The sequence below is a fragment of the Pleurodeles waltl genome, chromosome 10 (assembly GCF_031143425.1).
Source record: "Pleurodeles waltl isolate 20211129_DDA chromosome 10, aPleWal1.hap1.20221129, whole genome shotgun sequence".
NCBI classification, from domain to species: Eukaryota; Metazoa; Chordata; class Amphibia; order Caudata; family Salamandridae; genus Pleurodeles; species Pleurodeles waltl.
Genome location: NC_090449.1, coordinates 238,415,004 through 238,439,501, shown reverse-complemented (window position 1 = coordinate 238,439,501; position 24,498 = coordinate 238,415,004). Strand labels below are relative to the sequence as shown.

Genomic DNA, 24,498 nt, shown 5'->3' with positions numbered 1-24,498 from the left:
CATGAGTGCAAAGCAGACACACAAAAGGAAACAGAAGTTCACTCGCAGTGAAATGCATCGGCAAAAGTGCAACTATCCATGTAACCGGCAAAAGAGCAAATATCCATGCAACAAGGTTGATGTCATGCAAAGCGCTCAACTACTGCCCAGCGAGATTGCGCTGTCTACGAAATAAAGAGAAAATGTAGCCCAGAAACCATACCGAAAACATGGAGCCTCGTATTTTTTCAGTAGTTGGCCGGTACGCTTGAGGAGGGCTAAACAACGGAGAAGGCATGGCTTATGTATGCCTTTCACTAATTAATTCAATGGAATTTTAAAAGGCAAGCCCACGAACCAACAAAACTGATGAGTGTGACAAGGGCGTGGTTAAAAGCCCACAAGGAGATTACACCTGGGACAGAGCGCTTTGCGTACTCGACCTTAAAAAGGAAAATGATTACAACAAGGCAGACCCTCATACATCACAGGCCTTACTAAGGTGGTGCAGTCCACCATAGGACCGCTCCATGAAGGTCAGTATATAATGATAACACGTCACTCCATGCAATATTATTGCTTTATGGTCATATCCCTGGGCTCTTACTAACATTGTAAATATCATCTAGATAACATTCTGCAGAAAATAGCAAGATAAAGAGTGTACAGTTTATTAAGCTATCACAATTGACCCCAGTAGCTGGCGCGGCGGGTCTTAGGACAGGAGTTCAAATATCTTTCAACAGAAATCTCGGAGTCTGTAGGCCAGCATATATTTCAGCACCTTAATGACAAAATACAGCATATCGAAGCCATCAGTGTGGACCACTCATCCAGGCTCTAGCCACGCTACAGCCAGTACCAATAGGAGCGTGACCATGTGTCATCTGCTACACATGATATCCGCAGCAACCGCAATAGCAGAGTATGTGATGATCAGGTTTAACAGGTGTCTGCAATCTTGTTAAGGACCCGAACAATCTCAGTTCAAAAGGCCTGAATCAGGGGGCAGCACCAAAATAGGAGCACACATTTTGAACAGCAAGTGCATCTGAGGTGCGAGTGCTATCCATGGGGTGCAGTCGTTTGGAAGTGTAATTGACTCTATTAAGAGAAGTAAAGTGTCTGAGCCTGTGTCTCTGGTTGATTGAAACCCACATAGAATACTCATAGCAGCATCATCATGTTTTTAAAGGGAGCCCTGTACCCAGATCCCTACCTCACCTTCCCCTGAGTTAGGAGTTAAGATTTCCCTGTCCAGGTGAGGGAAAGAAGCAAGTCTGTCACTTTAAATTTGTCAAGCAGCTTTGGGTCAAATGTACTTTTATGTTTCGAGATGGAGAGACGGAACTGAGCAAAAGAAACCATCTACCATCAATGCTTAGGATCTGGTGGGGACACCACATAGAATAACAATGACATTAACAGATAAACCTTTCAAAACATTTGGCTGTCACCCATATTCTGGTGAATGGGGTCACTCATCCCTTGAACAGCAAGCTCTGTGTCTCAAGATACACATTGAACAAAGTGGGAACTAAGAAAGAGCAGCGAGGGATGCCAGATGGCATGTCAGCACTCTCTGAGGAATGGATTCCAGTCTTTACCAATGGAGACTGATTAATTGGAAAATAGGAGAACCAGCTTTGTTTATGTCTATGAAAGTGCATGGAGTGTTACAAAACTGGAATTAGTCAGTTTTTATCCACTATATCGGAATAATCTCCCCCATATAACATACAGTACACATCATCCAAGATTTTCTGGTGTCTAGGCGTTACATTCAAAACAGGAGCTAAACCGATGATCAGCCAGGAGCTGCTGTTTGTTGATGTAGGCTCAGGATTTTTAGAGTGCTCATTTCTCGATGACTTTACTAAGACAAATGAAAATAAAGAAAGGCCTTTATATAGCCAGGAAATTGGAATTTAGTTTTTTTTCTGGATGGGCTGGTTTGTCTAGTCTTTAACATAACAGTGAAGATACAATGTGACTGAGAAACATTGATAAAAGTACACCATGCTGAAGCAGACAGATTCACTTGTAAGAGGTCTGAATGATAGAAGGTTCGAGATATGTGAGATCAGGAAATAGTGGTAAAGGCCTCCAAAGTGTTTTTGGTTTTGATGGGAGGTGTTGTGACTGAGGACAAGGTGGGATGGAATTTTTCTCTATTGGATGAGATTCCTTCAATGAAGAAGGACGAATATTTGCTGCATTTGTCGGGTGAAGGCAGGAATCTGGTGAGAGGAGTAATAGTACAGTGGATAATGTGAAAAGGAGATTCAGCCTGATTGGCAGACAAGTCAACTTGTTGTTAGAGTACCTTTGCTTTAGCAACAGTGATGGAATGCTTGTAACTTCTCAATGCCTTCATTTTCTTGAGAGGCATTGGGTGCTTGAAGGGGGCATAATTAATATTGATTACTATGTCTAGATAAATAGTCATAAGAAATAGGGCCATAGAATCAATATTGCTTAGTGTTTCTCCCTCCACAATTATTGGAGATTCAATCACAGGATCATATTTGATCTGTGCTTGGTAATCTGTAGTCATTGCCCGCCTACTTATTTTCAACTTAAACATTTGCTTCCTGGAACCTTCCCAAAATAAACCAGCACCAAGAAAATAGCTTTTATCTTGCCCAGTCTTATATGCCTCTGAAGATCAGATTGGTTTGACTGTTCCTTCCAATTCAAAATGGGTGTCTGTTTCTTATATTTTTAGGCATAGTGGGATGGCACAAACCTAGCTGGAAGGAACAGCTAGGCATTTGTTCAAGATTTCTTTTATTGCTGCAGGTGCATCTCAAACATGGGGTACTGTACAAAGAACAGACATGTGTTAGGGATGTTGATTACTAAATCTAGAGTCATTGTAATTGTATGTATAGATGACACATATTTACATTTTAAATCACTTGTTGATTAATTATTTTGGAAAGAACCTTGATCTCATTCACAACGAAGTGAAATGCTTTAGCCAAGCCAAGAACCCTAGGAACAATTGATGAACATCCAATAAAATTAAAGGCTCCTCACATTTTGCAACCATGCAAGACATTCCCTCCAGTCAAACTGGTGATTATACCAAGTCCCTTAAACGGGTAATTTGTGTCGGAATTAGTTTAACATGATGGATGAAAGGTGACATTCTTCTTTAACTACCTCAGAGGAGTAGTGTTTCTGCTGTCCTTTACCCCTTGTGCCACAATACAGGTGTAAGTGTTCAAATGCCAAAAGTATTTGACAAATGTTTGAAAATATACTTGGGTGCGTTCATTTGGTAACCGTATGGCAACCAAGTTTGGGCACAATAGAGATTTTGTGAGCACTGGTAACATTCCACGAAAACCTTGGACAAAACTTATGACATGATAGTGCATGATCTAACTGATGAAATGATGGTTGGCCCAACTAATTTGTAGCGCACTATAAAAAAAGTATTTAATTTGCAATAGGGAACAACTTGGAATGGAATGGCATCATTTATTTTCATGCAATAAAATGTTGTATCTGTGACAATACCCTGGCCGTGTGAACCTCTGATTTGTTAATGATGGCACGGAACATAGTCCAGGCTCCTACCAATCAGTCCAAGATTCAATTGCTCTGTATTGGTGTTTTTGTGTATCGCCATTTGAAAGAGACCCATTTCTCCTAAATCTTGAGTTATGCTGCCATTTTAATTGACCTTCAAAGCTGTTTCAGAGCCTTGTGATTTGTGGACTCCCTTCAACACATTAACTTTTGTTCGTTCTCTGCACTTAATTGTACTGTCAAACCTCCAGATCGTTTGAATCTTATATATTGTTTTTTATTTTCTTGCCCTCGTTCCCATATGCCCTATATCCCTGACTGATAACTTCCAGTTGTAGGTTATCTCATGAGCATCATTGTGGTGAAGACAATTGTCTTCAGACTTACCGCAAACAGTGTAGCATCTAGAGATGTGACTCTTAAGACTGTGCTGACTTCTAATGTGTCCACAGTAAATTCAGTACACTATTGAAAATTCTGTATTCTCAGTCCTATTGAAATGAATAGGAACATAACTTTAAATTCTTGATGTCTAGATGATCATAGATGTTCAATAAGATAAACACAAGGAGATCACATGACATCTATCCAAATACAAGAAGTGTTCACTTTCTCCAATTCCTTATTAAAAAAAGAAGAGTAGATCTGCATAGTGTGCATACCAGTGTTATATAATTTGGGAAAGAATGCTAGTAGTCCCTTCAAAAACATCAAAAAATGACTTTGAGGTCTTTGATTACCCAAATCAATTGCCCTATGTAATGATTAGTTTCAGCATCTTAAAAGTTTGCATTTGTAGCTCAGGGTGGCAGAAAAGAGGGCACACCTAGACAATGTTGTGAAATCAGAGGAAATGTATTTCTGAGTGTTAAATAATCTCTACAACATATATAGCTGGACTGCCCTCTTTTCTTTCTACTCATATCATTTATTAATGACAATTGTTAATAAAGCATATTGTTGTAAGTCGAGGTGAAATATTAGATTTTTTGATTAATATTGAATTTGTTGTTGTGACAGATGTAGTAGGTTATGTTATTATCATCTTTTCTAACTTAATGTATAAAATGATGTTAATATAAAAATGTGTAATTTTAATTTATGTTTTAGGGAAGTTTCCTAAATAAAGTACTTTGGAAAAAACAGAAATATATTCACTTTATAATACAATTAAATAAAACAAAATAAATACATGTCAAATTTGTAAGCATACAATGATATTCCCTACATAGATTAACACATTGTCTTAACTCACGCACACATTGTGTTAGTTCTTTAAATATTCAGACACTGGTAATATTCTTTGTTTTACAGACATCTGTGACCATTTTTGATGTTCCTGTTGAAAGTCACATTCTGCTGTTTACATCGAAGACATCAGATACTTTTAGTAAGATCTATGAAAATTATGAATCTGCTGCAGTGGGGTTTAGAGGAAAGGTATGTAAGCAATGTTAAATATAGTAATGTAGTACAGATTTTTGTGCAAAATGGTCATATTATAACATTTGGATCTCTAATATGCCTCCAATTCCACAAATCACTTTCTATATGGTATTCCATATGTATATTGATAGGTTAATTGCTGGTTTTCTTGGAGAGTCTTACATGTCAGTTTTTCAGTATCACCAGTCCTCCATATGAAAATGAACACTCTTCATAATCATTGTATGTCAATTATCTTTTGACTATTTATGGTACATATTCTGAATTCCCAAAAGGATCAGTCACTGAAAGTCAGCAAGTGCCCAAGGAATTCAATGAAAGATTCTTTGAAGACACACAGAATGTGAGGTGTGTATTAGAGTCTCTCAGATAGTGACTATTACTAACGCTAAGTAGGTGTGTCTGGCCTTTGAGACAGCTTTAGCTGTCTCCTCAGACTAATATTTTTGTTTTAATACATATTTAATATACAAACATAGAGTAGCTTTGGCCCATAGACTTTTGCTTCTGCCCACAATATATAGCACTGGGCAATGGCTTCAGACTTTTTTTCTTCTCTTTGTGAGCGACCACACCTGCCTGTGCGAAATGTGCACCTACTTCTAAGACAAAGGGCCTGATTACAACTTTGGCGGAGGGGATTAATCCGTCCCAAATGTGACGGATATCCCGGCCACCGTATTACGAGTTCCATAGGATATAATGGACTCGTAATACGGCGGGCGGGATATCCGTCACATTTGGGACGGATTAACTCTCTCTACCAAAGTTGTAATCAGGCCCAAAGTCTCCTTCAGTGCAAGGGATGGTGAGCCAATATCTTGTTTTAAAAAATATATATATCAGTTTTTTCAAATATATTTTTGTTTACTTTTATGAGGGCCCGCAGCTCCTCACACATTGCTACCAATCCGTAAAAGATTTTTGCAATAAAGTGTGACAAAAAGCATTAAAAAAGGACCTTGTACCCCCACATGTGTGCACAGACATCGTAGACAATGTTTTGCAAAAATTAAAGTATTACAAACACATTTCTGAGATGGCCACCTATGTATCTCCTTGTGTGCACATGCACTGGTAGCCATATTAGAACGTTATTTGTTATACTTTATCATTAGTTTACCTTTCTAGATTTGGTAACGTGAGGCTGTCTTTTAACGGTAACCTAATAATAAGCTCCAGGAAAGCAAACAAGTGCTGAAAAAGCCAATTGTTGCTTTTTCTGATACCTATGGCGATTCCCAGGGCTTTTATTTCACATTCTAGACAGATTGATGAAGGTGGCACGCTAATGTTTCGGTGACAATAGAAATAATGAGTCATTTTATGTCCTGCTACAATAAAAATTGCTGATAGGAATTACACCACACTTATTACAAAGATTGAAATCTTCTCATAATATATCATATTTGAGGTTTTGTGTACATTTAATCAGTCGATTTTGACATATAGGCATTATGAACATGTGTTAATAGAATTCGAAAGATTGTTACATGTATATCTGGGTTTTCCAAAAATAATTAATCCATATGAAATGTGGCAGAAGCATTGTCCTTACATCTCTGGTTATGAGTTTAAACATTTGTGCAGATCTGTAAGGTGTGGAAGGAAGTAATATTGGGCAAAATTTCAGAAGAGCATTTTTTATATGAAGTCCTTCAGAAAAGAGCTGAAAGGAATTACACCAAACCTGACCTGCATCTGAACCAATCTGTTTTGTTATTCATTTGAATTTGCTGTTCTTGAACCAGTTCAACCCGGTTTGCAAACTTAGTGATCAAGACACAAAAAACGTTAACCTTTTACAGCCCTCAGTAACTTTGCGACCTATCTGCAACATCCACGACAACACAATAACTCAATACAAAAAAACACAACACAGCTCCACAGCACCAACACAACACAGCAAAACAGAGCAACAACACCGCAGCACAAGAAAACACAACATGTTAATTAGTTCAATAACAGAACACCCACTATACAGCAACCGAACCGAATAATGCAACAACTTAGTAAACTTGGAAGTTTTAGAGAAGAAATATGGACAATCCTTAATAGGAGCAGTATGCACATCAGTGGGCTCCCCTAAAAAGGCCACAGACTAGTGTTCATAGCCTGTCCTACTTAGCTTCAAACTTCAAACTAAGAAGGAACGAGGCTAAAGAATTCAAAGAGCGCAGCACTCTTAGTTAGAGTAATACATTTATTAAGCCTCTTCCCAGGTCTCAAACGAGGGCATACAAAAATATTAACATGAGCATTTAGCTTGAATGCAGCAAAACACATAGAGGTATTCAAATAATCACAGAAGTTGAATAATAATAATAAGCAGAAAAAGTGCAATATATCAACAATGAATATGTATGCAGTGAATATATATATTCATGCATGCACCCAACAAAGCTAGATAATTAAGAATGAGAAATCCATTGGCATGGGGATCGAATCTAACATCATCCTTGTGCTTGTCAATGTCAAGCTGTGGAACCCTGAACAGGTGATACAGGAGAAATATTCCCCAATGGGACTTTGATTTATTGAGCAGTGCATCCACGCTCAAAAATGAGTTCCTTCTGCCTCAGTACCAAGTATCCCCACCTTATATACCTTAAACAAACCCTAACAGGAAGGTTCTGGTAACCTTTCCCCTACTTTCAAGTAAGTTGTGAAATTCAAGCCCTGGCTGTACTTGGTCTGTGCTGAAAACAAACAAAAGAATTAGCCAGATCCCAGTGTGCATTTCCAAGACAGAGCCATACCGTTCTCTGCTATAAATATTCTCATCATGGTACACTCTTATCACCTTTGCATCCCAAATGATATGTTCCCTTTTCTGGCCAGAAGAGAGAAAACACGTTCTATGTAGAAAACAAGCTGTGCGTGGAAAAATACCTGCACCACTGATGTGACAGCATTTGAAGCTAAGCACAAAATGGTGCCAGTGTTCAAGATGGAATCAGTGGTTAAATACTGATAGCATTACATAGCCCTATCAGTCGGAGGTTTGATGTTATATTAATCCTTTGACCCTTAAGGTCTATGAATGTATACTGTAAACCTCACTTAGGCCCTGAGTAACAGTTGCACAGAACTGTAGTGACAGTAAAATTGCATGCATTTTAAAGGAGGAACAATTTTTCTGGTCATAAAGCCACATGAATTGTCCATCCCATGTGGTTTTACTACTTACCTTTACCATGGGCTCTGAGCAGGTGGTAAATGTATGAAGGACCATATGGGTGGGGTGCAGGGTGAGAGAGGAGGAGGGGCAGGGGAGAGGTAGTAGCACAGGGAAGAGAAAAGTATTACTAGTGGGCACGTAATGTGCCCCTATAAAAAAAAAAACATCAGACTAAGATGTGGTTGCTGCTACAGCCAAAGTCTTATGCATTTTTTAGGCCAGAAAGAGAAAGCCATATTCTTCCACAGCCGGAAAAAACAGGTGTAGAAATGCCCAGCTATTCAGAATCAGGTAGAACAGAATTCCACGAGGTAAATCTGCTCTGCCTGACTCGTATTCAGGCCTTTGTGTTCACATTTCCCATAGATGTGTTGTGTAATTTATTTTCAATAACTTAGGTGCTGTTTGACAAACTGCATACAACTCTCCTACTGTCTGTTCTATCAACAATGTCTCAAGTCTAAAGAGTTTTGTCAAGATCCATCAAGGGGACAACATTAATAGGGAGGATCCCAAAATGCTGAACTCCATGTGAACTTCCATAATGAAGATTCTATCACTCGTAGAGCAAAAACTGCGGGACATACTTTAACCGAACTAGGATATGAGGTGAAGCAGCTAGGTTCAACTCATAATCTAAAATGCCATAGGGTGGAAATCCTTAACATTAAGGAGGTACCTGAGAGGCTCAGAGAGACATACTCTACCCCAAAATTATGAAAACGCCAGTTTTGTTGTGGGGTGCACAGAGCCAGATCTGGATCTTTGGAAAATGTACAGTGTTTTGGACATTAATCATATAGAAAATAAAAATCCACAGTACAATTGCACATGGCCAAAGGATGTGCACAGCGACCACACTGGTAATGTTGTCTTACTGCAGGGCATGGTTGAAGTGGGTAGGAGAGGCCAGGGTCTGGTAGTATGACCTGCTCCCAGAGGTCACTGCATACAGCTGTAGTGCTTACGCAGCTGTGGCTAGAGTGCAGGACCTTGCAATTGGCCATGTCCTGGACCCGTGTTTGCCGCCTATGGTAAAATGCTGTGGGCAGTTAGGTTAGGGAGGCTGTGGGCTGGGGCATGACCTGTCTGGCCCTGTGCTCAAAGGTTGCTGCACACAGCTGAAGGCCATGCACATATGGTTTACTGGAACAAGACCTGGGTGCAGGTCCTTGGCCAGTGCCCACTGATTACAACAGAAGTCAATTCACAACTTGTATGGTGGTTTGGGCCTGGGTTCAGAGCCTGGCAACAGGCGAGGTCCTACACCCTCAGCCTTCTGCACGTGTTCAAAGGCTGTGCCCCAAGGTTTGACGGAATGACTATTTAAGGGTTTGGTACGATAGGGGCTTAGTCCTATAAGCAATGCTGAGCATAACCAAACTACTGTATTTCCTGTCTTTTTAGGTTTGCTTTGTTAGCATTATTCACTTCCCATAAACCTCAGCTAACCTTAACTACAGATTGTTCTAGTTGATTTCATTGCTTTGTGGCGGTTTCAAACTCAGTTCCATGGTGTTATTGGACCCTGTCCTCAATGAGGATGAACATTGTCCACTTGGAATTTTTGTTAATGTCCCCTAATATTAAATACATGAATGGAGCCAGGCTTTAGTGGCCAATAACAAAACTTTGCTCTGTGAAGTGGCACTGGCTGTAGGTAGTCTGTATGACTCTTGAAATTATATGCATTAATGACCACAGCAAAGGCCTGTACAGAGTTGTAATGGCAGAACACATCAAAGAGCCATAATGACCAAAAGACATTATCAGCATTAATGTCGCTTTTGAGTAATATAAATAAATGAGCAAATGAAATGCATTTCTTATTACCTTGAAATCTTGCATGTATTATATGGTGCTATCTAAAGGGAATTCTGGGGCCTGTTTTGATGTGATCTGGGTATTCAAAAAGTGCCTCAAAGTTGATTTTTGATAAAGGCGACATCAAGAGTGATTTTTTAGGGGAAAGGTATATGGTAAATCATGAGATGTATTGTAGAGTCTGACTGTTGCATCCCTTAATAAGTTGGTTCGTCTTCTTTTTAGAAGGTAGATTTGAAAGGGCGCAACACAATATCTTTAAATGAAAGAAGCAGATTATTTGCTATTGGGTTTTAATATGATGTGTGAGTCCAATACAATACCTAGGTTTTTATAGTGTTGCATATTTAGGCAGGTAAAGTTGCTAGCTGTTCATGGTAATGGATGTGGACATTGGGCGGGCTGCTAGACAGAAACACACACTCATGCACACACACCACTCACGTAGTTTTATTTAAATTGAATTAGAGGTGTTTCCTACAGTGATGGTCCCCTTTAGGCTTGAAGTGGTTGGTTCGCTCATTGATGGTGGCTTATTTATTTGGTAGATAGTGTAGGCGCCATCAACACAGCAGTGACATTTCAGACCATGCATAGGTACCCATGAGAATATTGTTATCATGCATGCATTAGAAAGTGGAAGGAACAGGGGTGAGCCTTGGTGGAATCCAGATTTTATTTTGCTTGTTATTGATTATTTTCATGTAATTTGGACAACTTGTGATCTGCCTGTGAGAAAAGATGTGATCAAGGGACCAATATTCAGCATCCTTTGGTCGCAGAGAGTAGTGTGTGGTGGGTAAATATTGTAGAAGATAGTAGACAGTCCGAGGATGATGAATAGTCTAATGTTGACTCTGTTGCTAATTGTTTTAAGGGCATTTTGTCTAGACACTAGGAGTTCTGTTCCCTGCAGTGAACAGAAGGGCTCTTGTAGGGGGATCAAGCAAACAGTTTCTTTTGAGGTGATGTGTGAGCTGGATGTAGGTAAAGAGTTCAAGTAATTTTGATTGGGAAGGTAGGTTGGAGATAGGCTGGTGAGATTATGTGGAGTTGGAGATGGTTTTAAAGAAGTGGCTTTCGATGGAATTAATTAATTTCTTCAGGGACTGTCACAGTGTACAGTGGTGTTTTGAATAGGTGAAGACGAGGTCATGTGTGGTAGGCTTGGTATAGATTTGTGTGAACATGTGTGAGATATGTGTCTAGAGAATATATTGCCATTATGGTAGTTGGGCATTAGTGGGCAGCTGGGCAGAGCTGTTCAATAAATAAAACAGAGGTATTTTCCAAGTAACAGCTTATAGCTATTCCTATGAATATTAGGGTAGCTTCATTTGGAATGTCCAGAATATACTGATAGCAAAAATCATGGGCTAGTTTACATTAATTTTTTGGTCTAAAATCTCATTACCTTAGTACTCCCTAGCACTGAGAAAGAAAGAAAGGTTTCCCATTAGCTTCCCTTTTCCTCTTCTTTTCCCTCTCTGGAAGCCTCCCTGTACCTGCTGCAAATAACTTCGAGGAGCTGGGAAAGTGTCTGAGGCACCTGAAGCGGCACAGGGCTTCCAAAACTATCCTCCAAGAGCTCCAGCCCACCGGGGAAATGCCCAGTGGAATAAAAGGTGTGTCCGCCCCTGGTGATCCTATTACCATGCTAAACACAATGCACCTTTTGTTATGCAAGATTACAAAAAGGGAGTGTGCAGATATGAGACATCATTGATTTTCCCTTCATGAAGATTTTGTTCTGAGTCTACTGATATGTATGGTACTGTAAAATATCCCCCTCCCCACTGCCAATTTAATCCTGTTCTTACGTTTGCGTTTTTCCAACAATTTCCCCACACATTTCAAGTTTTGAAGGTCAAAATGAGGAATCAAAGTTACTGCACCATTTACTGCACATTTTCATTCTTTCCACATGCACATTTTGCCAGGTAAAGTCATGATGGCATATGCATGGGTGAAAATCCACGGGGTGCGGTTTTAACACACAACTGCGAACCTTGAGATCATGGACATTACATGTTTGGACATTATCCTGATATTCGTGTGGCAAACAGAATAAGACAATATCTAAGTGAATGAGATGCTGAATGATAATAGTTTTTCTGCTCAGTTGGACCTTTCGGTTGCATGGGAAGAATGTGAGTATTCACCACCACCATCCATGTTTTTTCATGCTCCTTCTCTTAGCAACTGCCATGAGTTAGTTTCTTACTTTACGTTTCGCTCACTCAGCAGTTTCATATTCCCAACACTAATTACGACTTTGCTCAATTGGACTCAAAGATGTGAGTCTGTAACTTTAATTGTACTAACTTTTTTAATTTCTGCCCACAAATATAAATATACAATTTATTACAAGCCTACAATTTTGTCTTAACTCTCCTTAACTAATAAATGTCTACCTAATAATGTGTCACCACCCCTTCTTAGAAGCTGCCTTATTGAAAATACCCTGATAATGTACCAGACTGATCTCACTCAGACCATCTTTCCAACCTGCAGATCATGTTTATCTTGGTTGATACAAACGAAACTAGAAATGGGCGCATTTTCGAATATTTCCGCATCACTGAGGTTGATGTTCCGGCTGTTCGAATTCTGAACCTGACGAGTGACGTGAAGTATCAAATGCCAGCCGATGATGTGAACTTTGAAAACCTGAGAAGTTTCTGTCAGAGTTATCTGGATGGAAAGGCTAAGGTATGTTATTTAAACTTCCCCAAAAAAAGAATCCAGTGCAGAGTATGTACAGCTGTTTTCACGAATTGCAGTGGATCAGGGATAAATGCATGGATCTTATTGGCTATCTTGAGGGGCTGAGGATCCAACTCTGATTCTCTTCTTGGTGCCCTCCATCAGTACTGATTGCAATAAAAGCAGAAGAACATGCAAGCTTCCCTGATCCCGAAGGCTCAATAAAAATACACAACAAATAGATGGTATACTCCCTTTCATTACTGTCTTCTCCTTACTGACAATTTGGTCTGAACAAACTCTCCAATAGTTATTGTAATGAATTGGTAAATTTGATGCTCAAATAAAGATATGAATATTTATTTATTAGATTCTGTTGTTACTACCTAATTATTTTTGTGCTACTCCCCGTTCTTCAAAAATGTGATTAATCCATGAACAACATAAAGGAAAAACTAAGTTTGGGCTCCCATTATGAGTTTCTTTGGGCCGACAACGGGATTTTCTTGCCCCATGCCTATTGCAAGTTTTAATGCTTCACCCAGGAACTCCAGCTCTATAGCAGCTGAACAATTCAGGTGAAGCCCCAGGAGGGAATGAAGGATTACCAGTAGAATTGGACAGAGTCTCAGAATAGAATATCACAGTAATTTCTAATTTATCAGTGGAACCACTGGGTTCCACTTCCATTATCTCAGGTACCAGTAGATCTGGGGCGGGGTGCGGGGGGTAAGTGTTACAATGTTGTCATGGACAAATGTTGGCTGCTCCTAATGAGGTCTTTAGTACCTAATGGAATAAATAATTCAGGCAGCCGACCGCATCTTGATTTGAACAATTTCATTATATTAAAGAGTTCGTTTACACCTGAACATAAGCACCCCAGACTGAGGGGAGGATACCATCGGCTTACCTTACCCATTTTGTTTTGCACTACATACATGAACAAAACGTTTGTCTCACAGTACTGAAATACTCATTTTCTCTGGTGATTTAAGCCCCTCCTCATTGTTGTGAGTTGTAAACAATTACATACATACCAAAGGTCTGCAGTCTGCAAGATCCTGAGCACGTTACAGCAATGTTAAGAAGTCACTGGGTATAACTTCTTCACCAACAGCTGCACACCTTAATGAGGCACAATGACTATGCTGGGTCATTAGCTCTATCCTAGTTCTCCAAACTTTTCCTTTAAAAAATTACCATCTCACACTAGTTATTTTATTTACCATCTAATTGGTTTCATTTTTTCACTATCAGATCCCAGCTGCCCTTCCAGTCATTTGTAGATGTATCTTGCCTAAAACCATGTACAGCGCTCTGTTTCCTTTCTGCTAAATTCTCAATATACAAATGGCATTTTTGTATGTATGTGACTGTAATAGGCTAAACAAGCTGAATTAAAAATAATCATGTAGTTAATCAGAAACCTCAATTTCTTCTACCCAGAACAATATACTCCACCTTGTGGATTCAAAGGATATAGAAAATTCAACCCTGTTTAACCCTGATTGACCCATTACACAACTTATTGGACATTAATCTCTGTGCAGCCCACCGTCACATTTTATTCTGCATACTAGATGTTTAACCTCATCGGACAGCCATTGTGTAATGGGCCGTATTTCAAGAAATGAAATGAACCCCGGCTGCTGTTTGAATGATAAAATACAGCAATAATCAAGGTTTGGGGGGGGCTTTTTGGCTTCTGGGTCCAGGTGCCAATGCACCTGCTGCAGCAATGGAAGAGACCCCTCCCTCTGTGGGCTGTGCAAAGCAACCTGCAATGAGACAATGAGCACTTAGGGGTTCAATAGGTCTACTCTAGTGAAGTGATGTGGTAGAACTACATGAAGAATTACAGGTACTACAGGATTCACTGTGGAAAATAAAAATAAAACACTTTGGGAAGCTCAAAATTCTAACAAGTGTTTATTGCACAAATATCCAATATGCAAGTGTAATAATAAGACAATTGCGATTTCAATGGACTGGAGCATCCGTTCAAATTCCAGTTGGAGCACATAATGTTAAAATCTACTCACTTTTGATGGCTCTTTGTACAGTTTTCTCTCAATAAACGTTGATGGAAACATGAACATGTGATAGAAAATTGTTATTTTGAAAAAAAAGCCAGCCAAGGAGTATAAGGGCAGGATCTCCTCAGGGGAAGAATGCAGGCTTCGTAATGCCAAAAATCACATCGAAGTTTCACTTACTACAGGAGGCCGGGAAATGTGTTACTGTACAACACAAAACTTTCCAGACGTGTTAAGGTTAAAGGACGCTTCAGGTTAATGGGCGAGTAATATGCTAATACTGCATGGTAGTGGTGGCATGACTGGTGAGAGGCAAAACTCACAATACTGCATTTTATCTCCACACAAGTTTGAGCTGGTTGTACTTAGTGAAGTTTGTAATCCTGATTCACTTGCAAACTCCCGGACTACTGGCCAGATTGGATTAAGGGACATAATATCAATACAACGTATATACTTTGATGATTCATACTTCTTCTTCTTCCTGTTTTGAAAATACTCGATGGCAACCAAGGGTTTCATGGATGAGGAATCTGTTGAAATTCTTGCCTCTTTTGTGGCCTGACTTGCTAAGGTATCAGAAGCCATATTTATAAACACGAAGACAATCAACCGCAGGGGGATACTGTTCCTAACCAAGAAAATACTAAAGGGCTGCACATGCACGCAGGTCAAGTGGTAAGGGAAATATTCTCTTAATTCTTGGTACCTGATACCCTCACACATCCCAAGAAGAGATGTTATGCGTGCTGCTCCTCGTAGGACCGGCTCTGCAATAAATATGACAAATGACCCCTTTTTATGTTTATGTTATGGACACAAAAAATCTTCTGACATGTATGAATGTCCAGCCCCTCAAAAGTCAGGATAGTGCCCCAAAGTTCGAGTGTAGAGGGTGGCGACTCGCTCATTGAGGAATGTAGAGCATCAAATTCAGACGGCCTCCCCGACCCTCTGCTCACCTTTATAGTGTCCATAATGGTATTTTAATAATTTATTTTCTAAACATCAAAAGAGGTCATTTTCCATATTTATTGTGGTTACTATTCAACCACCTCCTAGTTGATTCTCTCAGCTCCCATTTGGGAACTGTAATTCATTTGTGGTCCTGGAGAAGCACCAGTGATTTTTCTGGACCATTAGACGTGAAACATGTTGACCTTTATCCACTTTTACCTTCTATGACTACACTGGTACATTACACCCCCAGGGTAATCCTGAATGCCTCTATTTTGGTGTCTTTTTTAAAATTCCATAGGGAATACTGTATAATTAAGTGATTTTGGTAACCCTTAGACAGATTTAACTTTACACTTTCTTTCCTTTTACTGACATTTAGCTTTGCACATGTAACCTCACACTTATAGGACACCCTCAAACTTCTAGGATTCAACATACTGCAACCAACAAAAGATCTCCTCTAAAGTAACCCTTCGTGGGGCCCATAGGACATTGCAGCGCCAGTCCTACAAGGAGAAGCCTGACGATGAAGCCTGATATCTCTTCTTGGTATGTGTGAGGATACCAAGAATTAAGGGAATATTTCCCTTACCACTTGACTTGCGTGCATGTACAGCCTGTTAGTATTTTCTTGGTTAGAAACAGTATCCCCTTGCTGTTGATTGACTATTGTATGGAGCCAGGATTCTGGACCATTTTGGCTCCTAGTCCCCCTCTCTCTCTTTTTTGAGTTTTTTTATAAACATGAAGAGCCTGATTCACAAACTGCAATTTGCAGTCAGTTTTGTAGTACTAGAAAATGTACACAAAGTCCTATTCACAAAGTGCACGTTGGCAGTAACTTACACTTTTGTAGTATGTCCCCACCTCCATTATTTTCTAACTCAGGGTGTAGCAGTAGCAGTGGTTGTCCATGTGTAGTGCTGGGCCTACTACAAATGCCCAAGTTACTACAAAAGTGCAGTTTGTGAATACTGAAAAGTAGTAAACTTACCAAAAATGTTAAACTTAATCAAAAGTGTAGGTTACCTTTGTGAATCAGGCCCAAAGAACTTTAAACAATGAAGTCTGATCCTGTTGTGGAATAACATACATCCGGGATGTATCCGCTCTATTGGTCAGATGCAGTTTGTTTCAGATTCAGGGCAGATAATTAAGAAATTATTTGGAAATAGACTTGCTTAGCGTCATCCCTACAAGTATTAAAAACATGTAAGGTCACAAACAACTAAAATACGTTCTAAATGCCATTGCTGGTCTTCACACAAGGGCCACTTGCAGCCTCGAAAACAAACTCAAGAATTGTAATTGTTGCATCTAACTAATTTGATCAACATGCCTGTCTGACCACGAATCAAGCAGGGATTTATTTCAGCTCTGTGTGCCTACACTACTATAATAAAAACTGATTTTAATGAGGATGTTCTCTATGTGTTTTACTGCCCAATCAGCCAAAACTGACCAGTGAAGAGATTCCAGAAGACTGGGATAAGAAACCTGTCAAAGAACTGGTGGGAAAAAACTTCAACAAAGTCGCCTTCAATAAGTCTAGCCATGCATTTATAATGTTTTGTAAGTATAAAAGCACATTCTTGACAAAATGCTAAAATCACAATTTTTTAAGACAGGACTACTTGCCCATATAAAGAATTATGATTTAGCTCTGTATTCTTACAATAATTGCTATCTGTGTAATGCCATTATTAGTCATTTTAATAGCAATCGTTGCTAATATTGGTTACTGACTCTAATCCTACAACACCAGATCATTTCTACGTCTACTATTACGGCTTCTACTGCTGGTCTGTCTTCTACTACTATCTACTGATAAACATAACAATATGGTTGCTTTATCCTTTGACAACATTGATTCTGACGGTTATTCTTTAAACCTGTAAATTCTTTATATTTTAAAATGCTTCAAAATGTTATTTTTAAAAATACTTTTGTACAGCAAGGGCCTCATTACGAGATCCTTCTTGCCCTTACCTTAAGCCAGCCACCCTGTTGTTACTGATAACAGGGTTATGGATAGTGTCATTGGGAATAGTTTGCAAGTGTTACAGGGGGAACTATGAGTGTCCCCTGGAAATGAGAACTGCCAATTCTAGGTCTGATTACCCAGTAACATCTCATTTCCTTGTATACTTTCTTTTTTTTAAACATATTTTATTGCAGATTCTTAGAGTAGTACAACAAAACATGTTAAATGCTATAAAACACAAAGGAACTATGACAACCTTTCAGAGTGGTACCCATGTCTGGGCAATCATGAAAACGCATTAGCATTCACAATATATAAGTTCTTTCTGAGTAGCAGTAAAACGTCAGTGCTTTGTATATACGTATTTACATAAATTAGCAAGTCAGCAGGTTCTGGTGGTTTAAATAGGTTTCTAGACAATGATTCGATTCTTCCAGGTCTTCATGCAATTTCTTATTTGATCATGCAATTTTAATTCTAATTTATTTGCTAGAGTCCATTCAGCTACGTGTTGAAACCAGTGGTTTATTGATGGTCTGTTAGGAGCTAACACCAGTGAGTTGCAATACGCCTTTTAACCAGAAGTCAGTTGCACAAATGTGCACTTAATTTTAAGTTTGGCGCTAGTTGCATATATTCCAGCAAACATGACTACGAAAGCATCTGTATCCAGATCACTGTATATGTTTCATATTTTTCTATTATTTGACACCAGTATTCTGGGCTGTCACATACCATATGGAAGTACTCTCTTGTTTCAGCATCTCTGGTGTTATGTTGTTCTTTGCATATAAATAAACTGTAAGAGGTGAAATATTGTATTGCTATATGCTACACATACAAGCTTGAGGGTGCCCTGACACTTCATCAGTAAACATGGTGACGCAATCAGTTTCCAAGTGCCCCCTAGCTCTCTGTGCCTTTAGGCATGTCAGCTCTGATAGGAATATAAAGCCTAGTGATACACCCTGTACCCAGATCTGCTCTCAGTAGCAGGTGCAGTGTTTGTAACTCTCTTGGAGTCTTGTGTATATATCCTCAAACCTGTCCCATCATGTAGCATGGAACATAGTAGTGGAGAAACTGCCCAGCATCTAACTGAAAGTACTCTACTGTGCTCGCTAAGATCTTCGGGCCACTCTTTCGAACGACATCCCTGTATATTGTTATCCTCTTGCACTCAATTTTATCATGCAATCGAGCAAACTCAAGCTGCTACTAATGCAGCAAATCTTTAATGTATGAGATCCATTTGCCCCAACAAACATAGAACCTCTTCCAAACCTGTACCATATCTTTCACCAGTTGGGGCACCATCAATGGTTAATTAGTTTTCTTAAAGAGGCAAGTCAACAGGCCATGTCTGAACATCGACCTCCCCATTAGTGCCATGTCTATACTTTGGTCTGGGTCAAACCAGCCTTATAAGAACTGTAATTGAGCTGCCTGTGCCCTCAACACTCTCTCTTCATAATTGCATTGTAAAGTGTCATTCTTAACTCTACTTCCTTTGTGGCTCTAAATCAATACAAGTAAAATAGATCTATTTTGGCTTAGGTACTCTTGGGGGATTCCATATATGCACCAATGAAATAAATGATCACTAAATACCAAACAAATAGACAATAATGTAGAAGGCAGGATGCCCAACAATAGTGAGTATATAGTTTGTGCATTCAGACACACACACAAACACACACACACACAAATTATTCTTTCCCTCACTCACAAAGCGCCAAAAGTCTGATTCATTGCTACAGTGTTCTTGTGTCCCCAGAAAGGTTTGCCCTACACAAATACACAAACACAAAATATAATAATTGTAACAGCCAAAATGTGGCCACCTTTACTTTGAAAAACAAATCTTTTAAAAGGGGCAAACTAAGGGCCCAGCATAGAGGCTTTGTCTACCTTTACAGATGACAATCCATATTTGTTAGCAAGCAGAGTGAGTGCGCATGCACAAGTGATAATAGAAAGTAAATTTAAGTTCATTAACAATTTGAATAAAAAGATTAGAAGAAATCAGGTGAAAAACTTTGCTAAGTCAAAAACCCAAAGTGGGCTGACGTTTCGATCGTGCATTACAATAAATATAATGGAGCATCATCAGGAAACAACCTTTTCATGAAATATTAATCGTTACCTCCATACTACTTCAGTAGCTGATGTGTCAACCTCTAATCAAATCAAATTGTGACTTCTCAAACCCAGTCCAGATGCACTGTGGCTTACAGAAAAAAATCTTACACGGGAGCACCTATACTTCTTGTCTATATGCAGTCCAAAAACCCATTTAAGCCTTCTTGAATAGGGGGTTTCCTCAAGCATAGAAATTTGTGCCAGGTAATGTAAGAAGTCATGCTTTATGATAGATGTAGAAGAACTTTCGTCATCAGCAGATTTTGTGTTGGTGAGATGCATCTGGACATGACTTAGGGGCATGTATATGATTTTTTGTCAGCTATACACACAATACACCAGAGGTAACCTCTCCAACTGGACACAATAATGCAGGTGAGGACTATGGAACTGGACATACCACATCAGAGAAGGCCTGGATTATCAGACACAATGACCCATATCAGGCCTCTACTGCTAGAGAAATCATTCCAGTTATTGCCTCCAAAACGTACCCTCTAATTCTAGATTAAACATACTATGTCATGGAAACACATAGACTTTGTATCAGAACTGCATACCTTCACTTACTTCAAATATTCAGCACCTACCAACCACATTTAACATCTGCCATCAAGAATGCTATGACATCTGGACGGGTGAGGAAACCAAGTCGAGGGCAGAGATATTTTAGAAATTACACTAATAAACAATCTGGGCACTTCTTCCACTCTAATCTGAGTTTATTGAAACATTCCTTCAAGCATGACAGACTGAGTATTGGCTCTTTGATCCGGTTCGAGGTATTATATAAGGCATTCAAGAAAAAACCCTAAATAATTTAGCACAAAATTGTCCCATAAACAACAGAGAAATTACCTAAAATATTTATGTTTTAAGATACTGATATTATTTAGAGACCAGTGGGTCACCTGCTAAGCTGCTGGGGCTGTAGAGGGCCTGCCATTGCAGTAGTCTAGTCAACAACCCACCCATTGCACCTTATGATCCCTACTGACTTGCCAATGATCTATCTGCTGACAATACTCTGGCTGACAAGCAGGAAGCTTGAGTTTTTTTAAATATTCAAACAAACCCCTTCCCCGTCAAATAAGGGGTTTTGTTTCTGAACATTAAGAAGCAAATGTGTCTGATACTCAGAAAGGTTCGTTCTTACTTATAGGGGATATGTTATCTCTTCCGTGGTTTACCTGTTTTTTGTGAACAGGGAAAAGTGTTGTAAAGAGAAGGGCGAAGAATCTCTAAATTAATTTGACGCCACCCATCGTCCACACACATTCTTTTTGATGTTCTTGCACTGCTCACAGGAATCAATCTGAGAATACCAACTTCATTTTTAGCCTCCAGCGTCAAATAACAAAACATTTTTAAAAACCTATTTTTACATTTGGCTTCTTTATCTATATTAATTCATTCTGATAATATTATTGAAATATCTAAGCAGTCTCGGAGCCCCTGCAGCCCCCAAGGTCCGAGGACCACGGGTTAAGAACCTCTGATCTACACTATATGAGCCTTTTAAAAAGTCTCTTAAACTCAGCAGGAAGTCATTTTAAATTGATAAAAATGGGCCAAACCTTGATTTTAAACTGGATGCATGCCAGCAAATAAAGCTACATCTTGTTTTACGTTATTGATGTAATTTTTCCAAATGAAATCACACAACCCAAAAGAGAAACTTTGCATGTCTGATTGTGTTACAGATGCTCCCTGGTCCCAGAAATGCAAAGAGTTATTCCCTATCTGGGATGAGCTTGGTAGCAAGTACCAACACCATGAAAACATAACCATTGCCCGCATCGACTGCACAGCAAATGAGATTCAGCTCATGGTGCTAGACCGCTATCCATATTTCAGATACTTCCCAGCTGGGTCAGACACCCAGGTGAGTAGCTTTCAATGTGTTTTTTACATTTCTAAATGTTGTACTATTTTATTTTTCTAGCTCTCTTATTAATATTCAATATTTTATCAATGAAAGATGCAATACCAAGTAAAGACTGTTTCAAGGGGCATTAGCATACATAATGATATGAAATTGTTCTCATTTAACCTTATGATGAAGTGCAAAAAGGAAAACTCTGAGAGAAAACTCTTGCCTCCAGGATCATGAAAACATTTCTCCCCATTCCTGTTTCGCAAGTGCCACTGCTCAATTCCGAAAGGATAAACAGACCTGCCTCTTCAAGCAACACCTTAATCCACAACTGATTAGAACGCTACTCTGGCCCCGGCCCAGTAATAGTAGCTAACCCCCTTATAATGTAGATGATCTTGAATTAGTCCTCCCCTCACTCACAAAGTGCCAACATCTGATTCATTGCTAAAGTGTTCTTGTGTGCTCACAGAGATTGCACAAATTATAATAATCTTAACAGCCAAAATGTGGCCCCATTTATTTTTAAAGATAAGAGGCCAGATGTATCAAAGTGTGGTGCCGTTCGCAAAAACTGCATTTTGGTATGTAACAAATCCAATTTGGGATTCGGTAACTTGGGACTACCTACCTCAATCACAGGAAGACGTCAATCACAGGAACCAATCAACTGCATGAGAACTGTTGTAGGTGAAAATTCTAGTAAGGTGTGTGACACATTATTGGACAGAAATAACGATGCACCAAATATTGCCTAATGGGAAATTAGAGACTTGTTCGATAACTTTGATATAACGGCATGACCTGAAGAGAAATCAGCCATTCTTAGCCATTCTTCCTGAAGTCATTACTGAGCTATCACTCTGCAATTCTTCGTCATTCTTCATCATCATGAATATTAATGAGGTAGGTCCATTTGCAAGCACTTGTGAATCGCAGTATGAAACTCCTGGAGTTTCATTCATTCCAATAGTGATTACTTAATTGCAATTACATAAAGGTAATCGCTATTGGTTATAATGATACATCTGGTCCTACATCTTTTAAAAGGGGCAAATCAAGAGTCCAGCCTAGAGGCTTTGTCTACCTTTACAGATGACAATCCTTATTTGTTTACAAGCAGGGTGTGTGCACATGCATGTGTGATAACAGGAAGTACATTTAAATTTATTAACCTTCTAAATACAAAGGTAAGAAGAAATCAGGTGAAAAGGTTTGCTAAGTCAAAGACCTGAAGTAGGCTGACGTTTTGATCCTGCAGTACATTTAATATAATGGCTCATCATCAGGACACAGCTTATTCATTTTTTTAACATACTTTATTAAGGTTTTTATGATAACAATCCGACAATGGAGTCCATCTTCCTATTAGCATATAGTGACACAGTTCAATAACAACTGTAGAATCATATACATTGACGCATATTGGTGTTCATAACAGAATTATCCACACGTACTTCAAAGACAAGTCTTTATCCCAATAGGGATGTAATTTATATTCAGTCCATTCACTCTCGGTCTCGCCCCAAAAAGCTATACAAACTCTACCTCCCTCCCTGTAACTGTGTAGTGTAGATGGCCTATTCATTGTGAGTACGGAGTATGCGTTTACACAGGGAATTCCCAAAAGCTTTTGGGAGACCTTCAGGGACCACATCACATCGAGGCTGTCTCTTCCTCAGGGTGGGTATTGCCTTTTACAACTCTTATCCCATTTCCGCTCCCATTTACTGCCTCCTGTATGTCAGTCATCATGGCTACCCACCCCCTTAGATCATCTTCTGATTTCTCATCTGTGCGAATGTGCCACATGCACACTTCTTCTGTCCCAGCCCATTCTATGACATCCCTCAGCCAGGCCCTGACACCCGGAGGTGTTGACCGAAGCCACCCCATAGCAAAACGTCTCTTGGCTACTACTAGTCCCAGAAGGAGAAAACTGCAACTTAAATGTTTCTTAGCAGGAGAGGGAAGCAGACCAAGCAATAGCTGATGTATTACTGGCTGCTCAAACGAACCTGTTGCTTTATTCAGACTATCAATTACTCTCTGCCAGAAAGAGGTTAAAGATGGACATGTCCAAATCATATGATTTAAGTCTGCTGAGTTAGCATTACATCATGGACAATTCCCAGACATGGTTGTATCTAGTATATGTTGTGTTTTGGGTGTGAGATATGTCTGATGGACAAAATTATATTGAATGAGCTTGAAGTGCACATTGGAGCTAAGCCTCTGCACTCCTTCATGTACCTTTTGTTAGTGAGGACACAGCTTATCCATGGTGTAGTCACAACTACTTCCATACTACTTCCTTTGCTTATGTGTCAAGGTCTAATCAAATCAAATCACTTCAAATCTTCAGTCTGGATTTGCTGTGGCCAAGAGAAAAGGCATCACACGGGCATCTTTACTTCTTTTCTATAGGTAGTCCAAAAAAGGTGACCCTTCTTGAACAAGGGTCATAGAAATTTGTGCCAGGTAATGTAAGAATAAACAGGTAAAGGTACTTACAAGGGATTTAATTCTGTTAAGAAAGAATTAATTGAGTTATAACTATTTGGTGATGCAATTCACAGGCATCTGAATTGAATTACAAAGGAAAATCACACACTTATCCGTTATTGACCAGAAGAGGCCAGGCTGGGCCACTCCGCTTGACCCACTAAAAGCTGAACTTCACAATTTTTCCAGACTTCCCCGTTTAGAGCGGGTAAGAACTTTGATTTCTCATGCCATCCATCCCTAAATGCTGCTGTAGCTGCGTTTGTGCTGCTGTGTTTTGCTGAGGATCTGCTGCAATATATAAAAGCCACTGAGC

General features: G+C 39.3%; 1 protein-coding gene across 1 annotated transcript in view; it reads left to right on the top strand.

Annotated features, from left to right (window-relative positions):
• The window catches only part of PDILT (protein disulfide isomerase like, testis expressed), a 191,105-nt gene that overhangs the window by 140,829 nt on the left and 25,778 nt on the right, over positions 1-24,498 (top strand). The window contains exons 6-9 of the mRNA XM_069210269.1: positions 4,834-4,959; positions 12,485-12,682; positions 17,127-17,247; positions 21,505-21,686. Of these exons, the coding sequence (XP_069066370.1) occupies positions 4,834-4,959; positions 12,485-12,682; positions 17,127-17,247; positions 21,505-21,686 (627 nt within the window). The remainder of the gene's footprint in view (positions 1-4,833; positions 4,960-12,484; positions 12,683-17,126; positions 17,248-21,504; positions 21,687-24,498) is intronic.